This window comes from Phaenicophaeus curvirostris, chromosome 1 (assembly GCF_032191515.1).
Source record: "Phaenicophaeus curvirostris isolate KB17595 chromosome 1, BPBGC_Pcur_1.0, whole genome shotgun sequence".
Classification (NCBI taxonomy): Eukaryota; Metazoa; Chordata; class Aves; order Cuculiformes; family Cuculidae; genus Phaenicophaeus; species Phaenicophaeus curvirostris.
Window position 1 is genome coordinate 6659816 of NC_091392.1, and position 20313 is coordinate 6680128.

Here is a 20313-nt window from a genome sequence, read left to right on the forward strand (position 1 = left end):
AGAAGCCAGCATTAAATGGAAAAAAACAGCAGATGATCTCTCAGTGCATTGACAATATTTCTTGGAATGTTTCTGCTACCCCTTGGAAATGAACCTAATTCTGATTTGTAGTACTTTAGATGTATTGACTTTGCAGACTGTGCTTTGTACGCAAGTATCTACGCAAGTATCTATTCAGACTTAGATATCTTCCGTGAAATTATATCTTTAAGAGTAACCTTTTTTTTCTCCTTTTCAGTTGTTTTTGATGTATACAGAGACAGCAAGGTAAGTGAACAATAGGTTGTAACTAATTGTTTATTCTGTGGAAACTCTTCCTGAAATGCTGCAGAGATGAAGCAAATAATAACTTCATCTTCCTAGAAGTGGTCCTGGCAAAACAAACAAACAAACAAACAAAAAGCAAAATAAACCCAACTACTTCATGTTATAATTCTGTTCTGCAGGTCTTTTGCTACGCTAGGCGTTGTCCACAGCAGGAGAATGACAGGATTAGGAGTGTAAATATGTCCACACTAGTGATGTAATTATTTAGTAAATATCTTCCAGAGAAGTAATATATCTTAAAGCATATAACTTCAGCTTCAGCAGCAATTCTGTCAGTTCTGTGAATGTACTGGAGATACTTTAATTTTCATTATGACATAGAGAGTCTTTGCTTAAATCATTTTGAATGGGTTATGTCACTTGGAAGAGACTTGCGACAGTGATTCGGTCCAACTGCTTGACCAATTCAGGTCTGACTGAATGCTAAAGCCTGTTATTAAGGGCATTATAGTCTTAAACAATAACAGGCTTGAGGAATTTTCTTTTAAGATAGGTACTTAGTCAATATCATACAGTGTTACTAAATTGTTGTAGCAAAGCACTACCTGTTCCCTCTGCATAGTGCTTACTCTGGGTGCTTTTGATGGAAATGTATCTGAATGTTCAGCCACGGTGGCTCTGATATTTCAAAAAAATAAGGTAAGGATGATATTTTTCTCACTATAAAAAAAATTCGTGAGATTCTTGCAAAAAAAAAAAAAATCATTTCTTGGGCTTTACCCTCCCCCTCCCCCCCCAAGTGACGTTTTTCTATATAGCATCTGAACTCATCAAAACTAATGATTAATATTTCTTCAGGTTGGAAAATGATAACTTGTACTTCATACATGGAAATCTAGGGTACAAAGGGATAGATGTCAACAGAGTGTATGTATGTGTCGTGCCCAGTTTAGGACAGATGGATGCTTAATTTTTTTGTTTTGAACTGTTCCATCTGTGTATCTGAGTGCTTGGTTGATCAGAACCCTGAGCATCCAGATAGCAATGTAGTGGGGAGAAATATGCCATCTGAATTTCAGGTGCCAATACCAGAGTTCACCTTGACCTCTCCTAGTGTCAATGGATAGAAATAGATGAGATGAAAGGCACACAAATATTGTTTTAAAAGCAACCACAACCAAAAATGCATTATGTAGCCTTAAATCTCAAAACCAGCTTCATTTTGGAACATGTTAGTGCATAAGAAATCTCTGTTTTAGCTTATTTTTTTTCCAAATCCTAAAACACAAATGAAAAAAAAAATCTATATACTTTTGATATATATGTTTGAGTCTCACTGTTTGACTTGTTTACAGTTATGGGATTGGAGAAGGTTTTTATTTGAGCTGAGTTGGGAGTATGTGTAGTAAATCCTGATTCTGACTTTGCATGTTGCTGAAGTGTTTGGTACTTATGTAGTAGTAAATCATGCTATCATTTGCAAAACAGAAACTAGATAGGAATATGTGTCATGTGGAAAATAACTATGGTACTGTTACTTAGCCCAATTTTTAATGGAGGCACCTAAAATCAAGCTATGGGCTGAAAACAGGTAGACTGAATGGTAATGAAAAGTACCTGCCCAGGCTCAGATTGTCCAGCTTGAGTACGCTGTCAAAATGAAGAGTGACACTTCAGCATTGAACTGGGTTCTGCAGTTGGCTACTCTGCCTCTTAGCTGAGGCATGAAAACAGATTGTTTAAGTAAAAGGTTTCAGCCTGTGTGATCTCAAATGAGCAGTGTTTCTTCTTCTGTCAAGATAAAATATATCTGTTTGTAGATATCTCTTGGTGCCTTCTACCCTCAGGTCTTGTAAACTGCCAGATAGTCCTTTGTGTGTCAGATCCTCCTTCTTTCACACGTACTTCTGTGGTTTGCAGCTGTATTATTCATTGTTCCCTTTGTATGTGAGTTATAGGCAACAAATGAATATTGAGTGTTGCTGAGTGTGATTAATTTCCAGGACCTGTGCTTCTCATCAGCCCGGTTGCACAGCAACCTCACCTACAGCATGAGAGAAATGTCCACTTTCTGCTTATTGTAAATTTTTTCAACTAATAAATAATCAACTTGGAGAAGCTTGTGCTTCGGTATGCTGGTGAATGAGAGAGCAACCCCTGCTCTGTGCTCGCTTTAGTTGTTTGAGGGAGATTGTATAGTGTTAGGTTGCTGCAGGTCCTGCCTCTTGAGTTGGAGGGTGGCATAGAAACAGCGGTGGCCTGGTTGAGAACAAGCTTTTATGTGTCTGCCTTTCCTGTTACACTCTCTCCATCAAGCTCATCTGAGCTAGTGCCTGCCTCTGCCCTACAGTCTTCCAAGCTGGATGATCTGGACACCTAGTCCTGAAAAGGTTATGTCACAGGACTGGTAGTCTGTTGTCATTTGGATCCACTTTTATTTTTTTAATTTTTTTTTTCACTGCTAGCAGTTTACAATGCTTGTGCAACAGCTGACAAGCCTGAGAGTCTGCCCTGCTGTTGCTCTTCACGGATCTCCCAAGTGTTAACAACTTGTAACCGTGTTCAAGACAGTCACTGTGTTAAGGCAGAGAAATGCTGCGAGTGGCTCCAGACCACTGCTAGCCCACAGCTGCTCTTGTTAACGTGCAAACTAGTGCTTGTGTCTCTGCCTTGTGAGCATTGTCGCTGTACATGAAGGTGCAGCTGGAGTTAGAGAGGTGTAACGGTTCAGTTTGCGTTTTATCTGTCTCTTAACTTCCTTTAAACCGTCTTTGTCATGGGTACTTCCTTTGTCATAGGCACTTTCAGCAGCAGGTTGCTTAATGCTTCAGTAAAACAAAGCGTGAAGGTGACATAATATGGTAAATCTGTCCTTCTTTAGGATGAGGAAAAATCTTATGTAATATGAGTTGGGTGCCCCCCCTTCCATATATGTACAACTTTGCCTTCTTGGCACGTGCATTTCTCTGCTCTCATATGACAGAGATTACTAATACCAGGAGATGACAGATAAATAACTTTACTACTCGTCCTTAGATACACAGTGCCAGTCAACTGAAGCTACATTTAAATAGTGACATTGCACGTAAGACATGGAAGAGCATTTAATCTTAAGAGCAGACACTTTGATTACTGACCTAGAGTTATATAAACTCCCTTTAATGAGCCCTGGGAAGGGATACTTAGTTTGTTTTGCCACTTTTCATCAATTTGCAGCTGCCAAAGCTTAGTGCATATTTAACACCATCTCAAGGAAGCAGTTGGTATTATAGATGGTGTACTGTTGTCTGCAGGGAGGAATAAATATACTGGGTGCTCACAGCAAACAGGTGTTGCCTTCAGCAATCTCAAAACCAACTTTCTGTTTTTTTTCTGGTGTATATATCTCTAGAGAAGTGATCTTGTGTTCCTGTGGCAAAGCAGAGTTTCCTGTATTTGGGGTGAGGAGTAGTCCCTATGAAAGGCTTTCAGAGAGAAGTCCTTCATTAAGTACAAACATTTCTGATGCAAGGAAAGATTCTCTGAACTGCTGAACAAATTTTGCCAGCCACTGCTTCTGTCCGTGATTAAATTGGTTCATTAGCTTGTGTTTCTAGTGCGATAGAATGAATCTAAAATTACAGATTTCTCCTCCTGCTGCCTTGGAGCTAACAAGATGTGTCCATTAGCAAAACTAAAACGTCACTTACAATGAGAATTTGTGACTGCCTTTTGAAGAGGAACAGTGATGGAAAATGATAGCAGACCTTGCGCCTGTTCACTGTCTGCACCACTGGTGTCAATATTAGTGCAGAGGTGTTGCAACTTAGCCATGCAGACTTGTACTTCTTCACCCTTGTAGAATAAGTGAGAAAACCACCCAGCTCTGTGTCCCCGCGATTCACAGTTTCTTTTGTAGCCATCTGGTTTCAGTACTGCCATTGTGGTGCGTTGGCTTCTTAAAATTTGCTCTGCAAGAGCTGTACAACATGGATCTACCTTGAGAGAGAGACAGACCTGTGAAAGCCTGTGTGCAACCACGCACTCACCAGTTGAGGTACTGGCTTTGTTCCAGTCGACAAGTAGTATTCCTGGTTTCATCTGTGCTGGGACTTCGCCCACCTGCATGGGTAACTTGCTATAGATGACAACAGCAGGCAGAGCATTCCTGTTCTCTGTTGTATGGGTTTCCATGCGTTTCCTATTCTATAGTGTGTTAGTGCTTGTGGGGGTGGCTTTGGTTATGTGGGTAGGAGAGGAAGTCTCCCATGTTACTCTGTGACTGAAGGCTTGAAAAGCATCTTTATAAGTTAGAAACCAGATGGCTGGATGGTAAATCATTGGGGATATTTGCTGGTTGTATCAAGATAGGAAGGATCTTTTGAAGAAAGAAGATCCTTTGGGAATGAAGGAAGGAAAGGGAAAGCAAAATAAGTTTTTAGTAGCTATAGAGTCCTCAGTTTTGTTTTTCAGTTCCAGTTGATCTTTAATAAATGTGATAGAACTAATCAGCCCTGCATATGTTACTGCGACCTTTTTCTTTCCATGTTGGTTACATCAGAAAGAAATCAGAACCAATAGTTGTTTTGTAAATTCATGCTACCAGTTGTATTGATATTGCATTACAATTTATATTAAGTTTTGTTTTGTTAGAATAAGTAACATTTCACTGGGTAAGCAAGGATGGCCCCATGCTGGAGATTGTATCATGAGATGACTCAAGGAATGCAAACGGTTTCTTGCTCCTCTGCAGACATCTTTTTTACTTCTAATAGGTTGTGTTACTCTCTCTGCTTTTGTTTTTCATAGAATGGTTTGAGTTGGACGGAACCTTAAAGCCCATCCAGTTCCAACCGCCCTGCTATGGGCAGGGACACCTCCCACTAGACCAGGCTGCTCATGGCTTCATCCAGCCTGGCCTTTAACACTTTCAGGGAGGGGATTTTTCACAGTTTTTCACTTGTAGAACAGGCACGCTGTTGTACATACTACCAGAACTGCTTCGAATACAAGTAGATTAAAGATGAGGCAAGAGAAACTAGCCTAGATGACAAGTAATGGCTGTATTAAAAATGCCTTTAAAATATTCTTTACCTGTATCTGTGCAGCACCTTTCAGTTTTCATGATCTCCACTAGCATTTCGCAGACCCTGCTCTGTATTTTTAATTTCCTTTTAATACCAAGGACAGCAATCTTTGTGAACTGCTGAATGTACAGCTGTGCTGGGGTGGCTTTTGGTGGAAAGCGGAATCCTTGTTTGTAGTTGTTTTGGGTTTTATTTCCATTCTTTGTTTATGCTGTCTGGGAATCTCAGAGGGCCACAGGGATATGTATATTAAAAAAAAAAAAATGTAATAAATCAGTAAGTCATAGGTTGCTGTGTTTCAAAACTGTGTCTAATATAATGTACGATAGAGTATTTTAAGTACTGAAAATCAGGTGATTTCATTATCAGACATTGTTTTATCTAAAAGCCAAGCGTGCTACAGCAATATATCTGTATTCTGATTTTTTTCTTTTCTTTTTTTTTTTTTTTATGAAGTTTCATGGCTTTTTTTAATTCTTCTGTTGTTCCATTGTAGGGTAAGATTTGGTTAATAGATTTTAACCCGTTTGGTGAAGTAACAGACTCCCTGCTGTTTACGTGGGAAGAACTGACCTCTGGCAAAAACTTGAAAGGAGACCAGACTGAAGGGGAAGCAACAGAACAGGTACAGCTCTGTGGTGAGGGAGGCAGCCTAACAAATCCAACAGTCCTTATGGCCTCTTTTTTCCCCCCTTTTCTTTGTTATAATCAAGTTGTGATGCAGATCCCGTTGGAGTGGATGTCCTCAACTCATGAAATGTGAACTCTAAGTAGAATTTACCTTATTAGACGGTGGTTAATCTCAACAAGTGTTGCATTCCTGCAGAGGGGTTTTTAGTTCAGACAGTATAAGCCCATATTGCAGCTTCGAACAACATTGCAAAGAAGATGCCCTGAAACTTGCTTTTATGCAGTTTTGATGTGCTCCTTTCAATTTCTCTTTAAAATCTGTTACTTTTCTGTTTATAATCAGTTAAGGTTCTGCTTTGCTCCTGGTGTCTGTCATACAGTTTCCCAGAGCTCCAGATTTATGTTTGGAGGGGAGACAAAAAGAAGCTTAACTTCTATCTCTTCCTTGTAGTGAATACCCTTAGGGGAGCCTTGTCCTCTGGTTGAACTCCCTGGACTTGCAGAGCAGGGCTTTTCTGTCCCTCTTTCAAGCTGCATTACCTCTATAAAAACAAATAACTTCCTGTTAATGCAGAGAAGGAGGAATAGTCTTTGTTTATTTGTACTCCAGCTTTTTTCTCACTGCATGATTGGGACTGACTCCTTGCATTGTAACAAGCCCTTGGATAGCTGGATCGAAGGTAGAAGGTAGCATGTTGGTGAATCTTGGGCAACTCTTGGTAGTTGTCTGAGGGCTGGTCAGATAGCGTGACTTTTCTTTATTTTCTAGCTATTTAACTGCATTAGAGGTAACTGAAATGACATGCTTCACTGAGCTGATTTTAACATTGAGCTTTGCTTTGGTTCTGTTGCCATTTCCATAACACAGTGAAAGGGAAATAAATCACTCTGCAGGTTATCATTCATGCTATTTTCTCTTAGTCTCACCGTGTGGCCATTGCTGGGTGAAAACCCATTCAATGACTCTTCCTGCTAAAAGGTGTGACTCCTTTGTTAAAACACAGTCCCAGTTCTTGAGCTGTCTGTGGGACACCTGAATTTTATTTTGAGGATTTCTTTTTCTCAGTGCCACATGCTTTACACTGTTTTCTCTGGCGTAAGCCTGGATAAAAAGTGGAATGACTTGTCTTTGTGATTTAGTTTACACCTGTTCAGAGAGTCTGATGTGAAGTTACTGACCTGCCTTTAAAATGAAGCTGCTTATTGCCATACTGTGGGCAGTTATGTTGCATGTCAGTGTGTCAAACTGAAAATTATATTGTTACCCAAAACCTGTTGCTATGATTGAGCATTTAGAGATATTTTTGGGGTATGTGGTAGAGATGTTTTTTTTCTTCAGTGAGTAAATTGGTTGGAAAGCTTAGATTGTAATTTCAGTAAGGTTATATTTGCAAACATGGGTTTAAACAAGGAACCTGTGAGTACAGGTTTAGGGATTCTATGGTAAAGATTTTCTTTAGCCACGTATTGATGTAGACACTGTTGCCCAAAGTTCCTTTTAGCTCCATTATTACAGCACTGTTATGTGTGTCTGTATATTAAATGCATTAATTATTGATATATTGTAGAAACTTTAAAGTGAGGAAATTAATAATAGTCAAATAAAAGTATTAATATTTTAACTTTTGCTTTTAAGTGGACAGAGTTTTTAATAAGAGCTACAGTTTTTAGAAAGCACAGCTTTTGTTGAATGAATGCCAAATAAACTCATTGGCAAAGTGACTCAATCAATCTCATGGAGGAGTTCAAGAAACGTTGCTAGCTTTATTTCTGGTACACTGTTCTTGTCTTACCCGCTTTCTTTTCCAAAGGACTATCCAGTTTTCCGCTGTACGAACAGTGAAGTTACTGTGCAACCTAGTCCATACCTGAGTTACCGACTGCCAAAAGATTTTGTGGACCTTTCTACAGGAGAAGATGTTCACAAATTAATTGACTTTCTTAAACTGGTAAGAAGTACTGAAAAGAAATTTATGATCTTCCATCCTTTTGAAATGGCAACATCTAAGTGCCTGGAGTTGTGCTTCTCTCATGAACACAGGTTACATAATTATGGAAAAGTAACCTATGAAGCCATCTTAGAATGCATTGCTGAGTTGATTTTGTTGTTGTTGTTTGTTTTTTAAGTGATGAAGAGCAAGCTTTCATACTGATCTCACTTCAGCTAATTAGTTTTAATAGCAATGAATATAGCTTAACAAATCTTACTGAAGGACCTAGCTGTTTTCTTTCTTCTTTAAATGTAAATATGGATGCAGTATAAATGGAAATATATTTTTTGAATAGCTGAAGCTGATGCATTTTAAAAATCATTTAAAAGTTAGAGGTAAGTATATTAGGAAAAAAACCTTAATCACTTGTTTCTTTTTCAGTACAATTTCTTTGTTTCTTTGAAGAGTGACATGAAAACAACATCTTTTTAAGCCTGGGAAGGGACGGCAGGTTGCCTTCCTCTTGACTTTTGTTACCACTATCGTGTTTTCTTGTTCTTTTACATTTTGTTGGCAGATCGTGTTCTTCACTGGAAATAAAATCCTGTCATTTGGGATGGGAAAGAGGAATTAAACTGCTCTGTTCCATTTGCTGGAAACATCTCTCACCACTCAAAAAACTGTTTAGAAAGTCAGGCTTTGTCTAATATCCATTGTATCTGAAAACAGTTGTCACAATTTATTAGTGCTGTTACTTCAGATAACTGTGTCCTGACATTATGAACTCTCTGTTCTGTTGACAGAAAAGAAATCAGCAAGACGAAGACTGAGGTATCAAACAGTGTGACATTGGATTACAAGCAAGAAATGTGGAAAAAGCTATATTTAGCATAACTATTAAGCTATTGATTTAAAGAAAACCTGCTTTTCATAGTCAATGAAAGAACTGGAGAGCTGTTCATCCTGTGTGTCTGTTGGTTTTATATAAAAGTGTAGAAAAGCTTTTTCAGGGAAACATGAAAGGTCAGGGCAAGTTCTCGCTGGATTCCAGGTGAAATCCAATTATACCATGGTGCAAGCAAGCAACAATCTGACTGCAAGTGAACAACTGCTTTCACATCTCGCAATATGAATACTGATGCCGTTGGAGTATGACATTGGACTTTTCAGTGATAAATGTGACAGCATTTAATGCTTGTGCAGTTAAAACATTGAGCATTCTCTGAATTTAGGCACAGTTGAGCTTAAAACACAATGTAGCCACAAGGAAAGAAAGGAATGTATAGGGGTTTTTTTCTGTAGTAAACTTTTAAAATTGTAAATTGACTTTGCTTTGGGAACGCTTCTCATCCTTCCTTTCTGTAAAAAAAGAAAAGGAAAAAAGTGGAGAAAGGGTGGTTTTTTTTCTTGTGGGGGCTAATAATTCATTTCAGAGAACAGCTATAACTATTGCAGACTACTTACGGCTTGAAAATTTTGCATTTCAGGAATTTGAAATTCTGAATGCATTTCAGGTAAAATAATATTTCACAGCAGCTAAAGCCATGCAACTTTTTAAATGTCTCCAGATTTCATTTCATTTTCATAGTAAAGCTTTCTTGAAACTTGTTTTTTAACATCATTACACACCAGACATGACTGTGGCTTTAATGTAAATAGTTAAACATAACATCAACCTGTAATTTTATATGTGGAATTACTCTTGTTTCTTTTGTATCACATCTCTGAGTTTCTTAAGGCAATGATTATTCTTTCAACTCTTAAAAGTCTGTATTCATTTGGTACTTCATGTTCTTTGTATGAAAGGAAGCTTGCCTAAATTTGGGGAAACAGAAGCTCTTTTTACTGATTGCTGTTATTGTGAGGGGAAGGGATGATTTCAGCTGAAGAACCAAGTAACTTAGATCTAGGTGTTTGCATGGCATCAGTACTTTATTAACAGCATGCACAGTTCCTATTGAAACAAAAGGACGTTTGGAGGTGCTCATAGCCCCGGGAAACTGGTTCATTTTGAACCAGTTACACGATACTTTGTGTATGTAAAGCTGTTCATGTTTCTTTGTCTTGCTTTTGCTGGCAAATTGATATGGTGCTCAGTTACAATCTGTTTTTACATGTTAAATCGGATCCTAGATGTTAAAATTTAACTTACTGTCTTTATTTAGCGTCAGTTTTGAATGAACGCTTACTCTTGTTAAAGATTATGCAGATTAAGAATCCAGTTCTACCAAATACATTGATGAAGCATCACAGATGACAGCTCCAGGATCTGAGAGTACAAGATCTGCCGTACCCATTTCTTCTGGACTGTGGAATCTCCTCAACAGCATTTTGTGCACAAATTAGAGGATCATTAGCTCAGGGCTGGGCTATAACTATTCCTGCCTACTGCAGGATTTGGGATGGTTTTTTCCTCACCTTCATCAGAGAGATTATCTGATTATAAATGTCTCTAAATCAGGTAGGAACTTCAAGATGTAAAAAGTCAGCAAAGCTTTCCCTTCTCTTTTAAAGTTTCTAGCCATAACTTCAACTATTGTGATGATCTAACCATGCTTCTTTTACACAGATAATGCCCTGGGATTTCCAGCAGATTCCAAAATGCTTCTGAGCTACAGGTCATTGTCTTTAGAAAAAATGAGTCTTGGTTTAAAGCTACAAGGAGTTTCCTGCATGTTTTTTTTGTGGGCTCTGCTAATTGATATTCACTAGAACATATTCAGTGTTAGGACCAGTTTGATGGGACCGTAAAGTGTGTCCCTTTAGGTGAGTCCACTGGAGCAGTACCCTTTTAACAGTCCTTTGCTGCTTGGCTTTATTTATCCTGAAAGTGGCATCCCTGAGCAACCAAAGAACATAATCAATGCAGAGCTCTTAGATTTGCTGGCAGTGTTCATACATTTACAAGAACAGCAGTCTTCTGTGGGTGCTCTGCATTTGTAGTTGAGCTCTTCTGGGACAGATCACAGTGGAATCAGATGCTGGCCAAGCACCTGGTTCCTTGAATGGCTTTGCATGTTGCTAGCCTGACCTGCTAGTTAAAGGATTACCATAATGGCCATGCTGCTCAGTCTCCTACCCAGTGCCTCTGGCACAGCTCACTTTGCTGTCCCTCAACAGGTTCAATGGCTATTATACATACTCAAAGACCTCTCTTATAGTCATATGCTAGTGATAAATGAATTCAAAGTTTGGTTTTCTCCCCTGTCTTGTGCTAACAGATGACCAATCTGCATTAATGAACTGTACCGCTAAGCAATCAAACGCTGATAACTAATATAATTTCAGAGTTGCAGGAACTTAAGCTGCTTCTGCTGGGCCTAGTCTTAATGAAGACCATAAAGGTAGCAGAGCAAAAAAATACTAATCCCATGTTCAGATCCTGATGTGCAAAGAGTTCCCACTCTAAAAATGTTCTATGTAATTAGATTGACAAAAATGTTGTATCATTGTAATTTAAATGCATACTTTACTTTGTTTCTTGCTCCAACTTCAGGTAACCATATGCTTTTTTTTGTCTGCTAGATTAAAGTTTTCTCTTCTAAAAGAATTTTTTTTCCTGTAGAACCTTTTGATCTACAAGGATAATTAACATGTTCCTCTTGGGGAGATGAGAAGCTAATGGTGCTACATTAAAAATGCTTCAAATCAGTTTAAACTGACTACTGTGTAACAATTCAATTTTGGGTCATCATAAAATCAGGTTTTGCCTTTTGCCATCACACAGAAATTAAAAATTGCAAAATTCCAGTTGTTCAGGCCCTTGTTCATGTGATTCAATGGTGTGATCACGATTGGCTGAGTAAGGGCTAAGGATACACTATATATTCTAAGTTATATACTTAAAACCTTATAAAAAGACCTTATACATTTAATCTCACCTAGATAACAAAGATAAGTTTTATAGTGATGTAGCATGCAGTCATCTTGTACAAATGCCTGCCCAGCTGCATCCTTTTAAGAAGTCTGGCTGTGTCAAATGGCTCAAGGGTAATAAAGCTTGGTTCTTGGGCTGCAGCTCTGCCAGGAGCGCCAAAGAAAAGTCTTTGTTGTGTCACAGCCAGTGCTTGTGATATTTAATCCAGATAGATATTGAGAGTCAGGATTCCAGTAACCCTGTAAATAGTTTTTAATGTGTACTGGCTTAGTTCAGGATTTGGAATAACACTCCTGTATTTCGGGGCTGCAGGCTCTCTATTCTGTTTGTGTCCCTTAGACTCTTTTTCCAGTGTTTTCCTCCTCTTCCCTGACCCACCAATCTAATATTTGGGTGAATATTAAGATTGCAATAAGCAGGAGCATGGCTAATGCTGATCTGAATTCTAAAACCTCTCTCTGTTGGCTGCTTCCCTCCCTTTTAGAGTTTTGGTTTGGTTTTTTGTTTTTGTTTGTGGGGTTTTTTTGAGTGGTTTTCTATCAGTTATTTTTTTTTTCAGATATTGCAGTAGGGGAATAATAGTCAGCTCTGAGTCTCAGTAAAATGAGTACCGCTTATTGGATTCTGGTCACAGTATATGGCTTGTAAGAGTCCCAGCTGAATTGAAATGTCATGTATCTCATTCTTACAGACTCTCCCATTGATGATGTCCAGGGTGCAATGCTGGTCAGAAAAAAGGTACTCAGTAGTGAGATGCTCTTCAGATGTCCAGTTAAGCAGTACAGACCATTAGATTTAACTGTCATGGTTTCAGGCTTTCAAGAGAGTGTTGCCAGATGAAAGGGTTCCAAAATCAGTGGTGGAGTAGAGATGGGTAGTAATGTGGCACAAACCTGTGTAAAAAATGTCTGGCACCTTTGCGCACAACTGGGTCAGTTTGGCTTTCACAAACTGTCCTGAACCTGAAGTGTCAAGTAGCTGGAGAAAGCCACTGGGTATCTGTTAGGGAATATAAACAGGCAAATCAGCTTGACAACTGGTACATGTTAACTGTAGAGGCCAAGGTTATATGCTTCACGTGGGTTTGAAGAGGAAGTCTATCACTTCAAGAAATACTTGTGAACTGAAACACTTGCCCTTGGCTAAGATGAGCCTGAAAAGTGTAATGCAGAAACAGGCCATAGTGCTTTTGATTCATGATGGTTTCTTGGTGATGCTGACATTTAGAAGCTTAATAAAACCTCTTTACAAAAGTTTGCCTGGATGTTGAGTTAACAGCATCTTTATTTCTGTTTGAATTTGATGATCTCTGTAAAGAGAGTCTCCAACTTGTGGTCATCATGAAATTCTATAGAATTAAAATAAGACTTGTTGCCATAACTGGGGTATTTTGTGCAGACCTGAAGCTTTCTCAAAGGTATTGAGGCCTTGAGTGGTAATGGGTGGTTATAGATTTTTATAGTAATGAAGGTGGCACTGCAGTAAGAGTGAGTTGGAGTAGGGAGTGGAGCACAATGACAGGGCTGTGAGATGGTAGTGGATGGACTTCCTATATTTCTGTGTGCAAAGTCTTGTAGCCATGTACTCCTTGGGTACCAAGAGTTTTTTGACTGCTCTGAGGTCCTCTTGATAGCTGACCAAGCTTTTTCCAGCAATGTGTTTTGCCAGGTTGTAGGGAAAGGTTGTTTGGTGGGTTGGTCAAAAATGCTGACTTCTCAGAACTTTTCTTCGTGAAAACATGGTAGTTAGAAATAAACTTCCAAGGAGAGATTGGTGACTCTCTAACAGCATTTCTAGCTGAGAGAGAGAAAAGAATTGGTACTTGCCATTTCTAGTCTTTTAGGGCTCAAATCCAGGTGGAATAGGGAATTGGGATTTCTGTATTAGCTTTTGCCATGAAACTCTGTCTTGACAGACTGTTGTACTTCATTGATGTAAAAGAATTATTCATTGGAGCTGGGACTGTAAGAGGCAGGAGAGAGAATGAATCACTGTGTAAGCTGAAACATCTGTACGCTGGCATGAGGAATACACAGGAGGAATTCAATGTCATTGTATGTCAAAAATATTTGATGGGTGTTGCAGAGGCTTTGGGAGGTAAACTGCAGCGCTGGGACAGAAGAGACCTGTGGTTCTGGAAGGGCTGGAGGCATAATGCTGAAAATTATTATCATCTGTATTTCCAAAGTTTGGGAACTGTAGAATCACAGAAGGGTTTGGGTTGGAAGGGACTTCTTAAAGATCACGCAGTCAAGCTCTCCTGAGCAGACACATCTTTCGCTAGATCAGATTGCTTCAAGTCCCAACCAACCTGACCCTGAATATTTCCAGTGATGGGGCATCCACAACTTCTGTGAGCGAAGTGTTCCTGTGTCTCACCAAATTCATTATGAAAAATTTCTTCCTTAATATCCAACTTAACCTACCTTTTTTCAATTTAAAACTGCTGCCCCTTGCCCTGTCACTACAAGCCCTGGTAAGAAAGATAGAAAGAGACTTTTTTATGAGTTCCCCTTAAATATTGAAAGGCCACAGTAAGGTCTCCCTGAAACCTTCTCTTCTCCAGACTGAACAAGCCAAGTCTCTTGGCCTGTCCTCAGAGGAGAGGGGTTCCATCCCTCTGATCATCTTTATGGCCTCCTGTGGACCTGTTCCAACAGGTCCATGACTTGCCTGTGCTAAGGACTCCAGAGTTGGATGCAGAACTCCAAGTGAGGTCCCACCAGAGTGGAGTAGAAAGGCAGAATCACCTCCCTTGACCCGCTGGCCATACTTCTTGTGATGCAGGCCAGGATACAATCAGCTTTCTGGGCTGTAATCGCACATTGCTGGCTTATGTCCCATTTTCATCCACCGGTATCCCCAATTTATGAAATCTGGTAGAAAAGGAAGGTATTTGCTACTTGGGTACCTGTTGGGAAAGTAACACGGGAAGACCTGAAAAGACAAAGAGTTTGGATTTCGGAAGGTACAGCGTGGTGTTGTAGGGTTGGCTGTTCTGGGTTACAGTCAGGCTTATTAGAAATGGTTAAAAAACTCAAAGTCAGAGGTAATTCAAGGGAAAGTGGCTGAGGAGTTGGCTATTGGTGCTCTTGAGAAAGCAGGGACAGGAGAGAAGCAGAATAAGACCTCAAAAGGCAGTTTTGGTTAAGTGCAGGTGATGGTGTCCAGGTCTGTTTGGAAGATGATAAATGGGATAACTGAAGAGAGGTGCTTTTTTTTAATGCCCAGCAGCGATCTCCAAACACGAAGGAAAATGGCACAGCGAGGGCTTGTAAGGATCAATCACAATGAAACTGCAGAAACGGGAAGGAAAAGCACATGATTAAGTGTGGATGGAGGAAAAATGATGGGTGACTCAGAGAAAACGGATGCATTTAATGTTTTCTTTGCCTCACTATAGCCTTTTTTATGAGGAAACGAAGGAAGTGAACTAAATTACCAAAATGCAGCAGAAAAAATTGTGCTTGGAATGGCTGTTGGCATCTAGCCAGAGAGGGTGTTTTGAGTGAGACCTCTATATATTTTATTGCAAGGCCTGTGTTTTTCTGTAATTGCATTAATGATTTGAGTGGTAAAGTAAATGGCATGTATAAAAATCTCTGGTTGTCATTGACTTGAGAATGCGCAGAGGTGTTTTGAGGGCTGTATCAGAATTTGAAATTGCCATAATACTCAGGAAAAAAGGCCTGAAGTAACGAGAAGAAATTCGATGAAGGTGAACGCAAAGTGATGTAGAAGAAGAAATCAGACATTCAAGTACAAAATGGGGAATGAGCTGGCAGAGCAGCAGTACAGTGGGGGGCATAAGTTACAGGAGAGACCATTAAATGCAAGGCAATAAGGTGTTGGGGGAGAAAAGAAGGCAGGTGTCATTCTGGGCTAGCAGGAGAGAGGGATGGAAGAAATGGGAGTGATTATTTTGTTTGATGTGGGCATGGTGTACTGCGATGTAGTACACCACTAGTTTTTAATTTCAGGCACAGTATTGTAAAAAATACATCAAAGAGCAGCCAAAGATTGAATTGTAGTATATCCGAAGCTGGAAAGGACCCATAAGGATCATCAAGTCCAACTGTATGCTCCGTGCAGGACTACCTAAAACTAAACCATGACTTAAGAGGATTGTCCAGATGCTCCTTGAACTCTTGGCGGGGTTAAAGCTGTGACCACTTCCTTAGGGAGCCTGTTCCAGTGACCAACCACCCTCTCAGTGAAGAACCTTCTCCTACTGTCCGATCTGAACTTCCCCTGATGCCTCCTGCCCAGCCTCAGGGATGCACTAAGAGCTGCCTTTAAATGAACATTTTACAGCACAGTTCATTGTTATCATAAGAAAATGTGATTAATTGAAAAATCTGAATTCTTCAACATGGGAAAAGGTGCTGAGCTCTGTGTTGTTTCTAAAAGAAATCGGCTCATACGTAGCAAGGATGAGCAAGGAGAGACCTCAGAGGGAAAAAATATTCTAATCCCATGCCTAAGACAAGCTGCAAGGGGAATAATATTGCTTATACACCATCTTTGGGTCCAGTCCTGTTCAATGTCTTTATCAATGACCTGGTTGATAGGAATGGTTGGACTCGATGATCCTGTGGGTCTTTTCCAACCTTGTGATTCTGTGTTTGTGTGTGTTGTCTTACTTGAGACTCTTCTTCACCCTCCTTCTTCAAGACGTGATGAAAATTTCTGCCTTATCCAGTGAGACAGCCCCAGCCCCCTCTCACACTTCAAATCTCACCTGTAGGTGCCACGTGCTCTTTCAAATTTGTATCCGTGCTTGACGTCACTGATTTCAGATAGAAACACGGTGTTTTCCTATACGCACGTGGCTGTCACAGTCTCCTTTGGGGATGGAGTGTTCCAGCCTTTCTCATTGTACAGGGATGAAAAGGAGGGGGAATCCAGCACTGCATTTGGATTTGGGTTTTCTCCCTTTTCCAGGAAGAAATGATCCGCACCAAGTAGTGAAGTCAGCCAGAATCCAGGAACAGCAGTCAGTCTCTCACAGAAATCATTTGATTGACATCACTCAGCTGCAAAAGACCTCGTGGGCTTGATAATAGACTTTGATTGCCTGGAGGTAACGTTGTCTCTCTGATCTCACAGCAAGGGAAGAAAATTCATCTGGTATCTTGTACTTGCATACATCTGGGAAAGGGATAGTGGATCTTTTGAAAAGAAGATGGAGAATAGGATTGGGGTGTAAAAAGGAAGATAACGTCTTGCTGGAAGTCCTCTGTTTTGTAGGGTTTACCTTGCACAACTTCGTGTTCTTTGGAGTGCAAATACCCTTAATAAGTTAAAAAAAAAGAAAGGCACTAATATTATTTATTGGTAGTTTTTAATTGTAGCAAATCATGTGTGATGATGCTCTTGTGTGTGTCTATTACCGAACTCCTTTTGTAATCCACTAATTTGATCAAGAGCTTTCTTAAAAATATTAAATATCATGAAAATAGGCAGCTAGGTAGAGAGAAGGCCAGGAGCAAGATTCTGTGAAAGCCTGTCCCTCAAAGATAAGGCTGCAGTTGGGGCTTCTCTAACAGTCAGTAGTGAATCCATGGGAAAAATCTGTCATGAATGTCCTGAGGGCAAGAAACCTTCAGCACAAGTTTCTTTCATCAGTCGCTGTAGAAACCAACTCCAACACCAAAGTCTGTGTGAGCCTTGCCTATGTTCTGCTACCAAGCAGATAAACTTTGTATGTGTTTGAGTCAGAAGTCTTAGACTATCCAAGAACTTTGATTAATCTGGACATTTTCAACTTGGTTTTGTTGGCTTTTTTTGCATAAATAAGACTTGAAAATAAGTAGTAATTAGTGTTAATTGCTGCTTTTTCACCAGTCAGACCTGCATGGCTCTAAGCAGTGATTGATGACTCCTCCTTCCATTTCAGGGTGCATGAGATTTATTTACTGGATCAGCTACTAGGGAAGTGGAGTGCATTTCTAAATAAAATACTCAACATGTTAAATACCTTGGCAATTGGTAAAAGAACCACCTTTTATTTCTTGGTCCCCAGATCATGCTCAGCATGTTTCCTTGTGCGTTAGGGAGAAGGATCTTTTCCATCAATCTATGAACATCTCAGACCTTCACTATGTGCAGCCTCTACCATGTGCATTCAAGGGAGAAATTGTAGCAGTGCCCGAGGGCAGCAGCTGCTCCATGCTGGACTCCCAGAGTGGAGCACAGAAACTGGTATGTAATATTTGGATACATAGTTCTCATTTTGTTTATTCAGCCTGAGATTCTCCAAGGTATGGAAACAGTTTTACTCCAGTTGATGTTAATTTTCTGAGCAAAAAATTACCTGCTTCTCTTTAATATGGACATACAGTTTATTAACTTCAATTATATTGTTTTAATACATATAGCAAAGATAATTCTCCTTAATTATTATCTTAAGCACATGTCTGCAGATGCTGTTTACAGACTATTTTTTTTTTCAGTAGGAAATCGGCATTAGTTCTAAATATTGAAGTTTTTTTCACTATTAAGGGTGCTAATAAGTTATTCAGCCTACAGCTTTCACGTGTCAGGAGATAAGGGCTGTAGTGACTTCATGGTGGCAAAGGCCTATTTAAAATTAATGTAGGGAAAAATAGGACTCAACCCTGAAATAAATTAGCTGGAGTAATTCCAGACACCTGCAACTGCTACGTGTAACCATCAGTCTTGCGGCTGACATTTATAGCTAGAGAAACAGGTTTCTGTTTGGAATGGCGTTAACCAACTCCTGGGAACCTCCGAACTTGAAAACACTATTGTGTGCTCCTGCTGGTGAAGAATTTTCTTCTGAGGTTTCTTCAATAAGAGCTTCTGACTGCATAAGGTCCTCCCTGCGTAGGAGGTTCTCTCTCACTCTCTGTGCCTCCCCAAGTGGTCTCCTCCTATCGATCTTGAGGCTGGAAGGAGAGTGGGGAAAGGAACGGGGCATGTTGGCAGCATGAGTGTGTTACCCTGATATTCAGGTCGCCAAGCGTGAAGAGACTGCTGTAAAATGGAAAAGAGTTGCTTTCAGCCTTCCTAAGTTCCCAGAAGTTTCTCCAGCAGAAGTGCGGAAGCTCAGATATGAAATCTGCACTGCTGGCCTTCTAGACCTCTTACAGGCACCTAAGTGTGCATGCATGACCTCCAGGATCTCCATGGTGATGGGCTGAAAAACACGGCTATAGGCAAGGGGGAGGAGGTCTTCACTAGTGGATGTTCCCTCATAGCTCACTTTTCTCTCCTGAGATAACCCTGGGGTTGTTTAGCCTGGAGAAGAGGAGGCTGAGGGGAGACCTCATTGCTCTCTACAACTACCTGAAAGGAGGTGGTGGAGAGGAGGGAGCTGGCCTCTTGTCCCAAGTGATGGGGGACAGGACAAGAGGGAATGGCCTCAAGCTCCGCCAGGAGAGGTTTAGGCTGGACATTAGGAAAAAAATTTTCATGGAAGAGTCATTGGGCACTGGCAGAGGCTGCCCAGGGAGGTGGTTGATTCACCTTCCCTGGAGGTGTTTAAGGCATGGGTGGACGAGGTGCTAAGGGTCATGGTTTAGTGTTTGATAGGAATGGTTGGACTCGATGATCCGGTGGGTCTCTTCCAACCTGGTGATTCTATGATTCTATGGGAGTCAGCACCTCCAGCACAAGCCTTGCATCCACAGCACCCCAAGCTATGCAGGGAGAGGATCCTCATGGAGACTGCAGGACTGAGCATCCTCAATGTAAAAAGGAGCCAAATCAGAGGCTGAAACAAATAAACACAATAAATTATTCATGTTCCTTAGCCACAGGCAAGGTAAGACACAACCTCTCAGGGCTAGTTTTGAGCAGTGCCTGGGCTCACAGATCACAGGCTATCTGGTCAGCCAGAAGGACAAGCAGAACAGATAAATGTTGCCCTCACACTGCAGCTTGTTAAGGAAGGCACTAATTTCAGACTTATTTTTACCTCTACCCAGCTGTTCTTTTTCACAAAACATGCAGCTATTTCACATCTCTGCATTGTAGCTGTCAAAGTTGGTAGAAATTGGCCACCAGACCACTTGTGGATACAGAGGGAGAGACAGAACAACCAGGAAAGCTCTGCATCTCAAGGAAACCAGGCTAAAACGTGGGGTGTGTTCTGCATCTCAACATCTGTTCACATCTTTCTGCCACCCCTGGCTCCTGCTGGAGTCGCATCCATCGTGCTACCCGCAGTCCTGCATGCACAGACTGTGCTCAGTCCATAATATTTCACAGTGTTTTCCACGAGCCTCCAACAGCTTGTTAAACAAGATAATCCTGACCACATACTTCCTACAAATGTTTCCATTCACAGATCCAGCACTTGCTTCTCCTAATTAAAGGCAACACTCCCAGTCTGGATGTGTTTTATCATCAATCAATTGAAGGGCATCTTTATATTAAACTAATTCATAAGAAACACAAAAGACTATTATCATAAGATAATAACACACCTGATAACTTTAGGAAGTCATTTTCCCACTCTAATTAAAGTATAATTTACAAAACTTAGCTCCTAGCCTATACTATTTTTAATTCCCAT

The 20313-nt window shown here is 40.3% G+C and overlaps 1 protein-coding gene across 1 annotated transcript in view; it reads left to right on the plus strand.

The window, feature by feature from the left end:
- Positions 1 to 13035, plus strand: part of CDC123 (cell division cycle 123) — a 41473-nt gene extending 28438 nt beyond the window's left edge. The window contains exons 10-13 of the mRNA XM_069871909.1: positions 239 to 267; positions 5830 to 5958; positions 7775 to 7912; positions 8698 to 13035. Coding sequence (XP_069728010.1) covers positions 239 to 267; positions 5830 to 5958; positions 7775 to 7912; positions 8698 to 8724 — 323 coding nt within the window. The 3' untranslated portion in view covers positions 8725 to 13035. The remainder of the gene's footprint in view (positions 1 to 238; positions 268 to 5829; positions 5959 to 7774; positions 7913 to 8697) is intronic.
- Positions 13036 to 20313: the final 7278 nt, after the last annotated feature.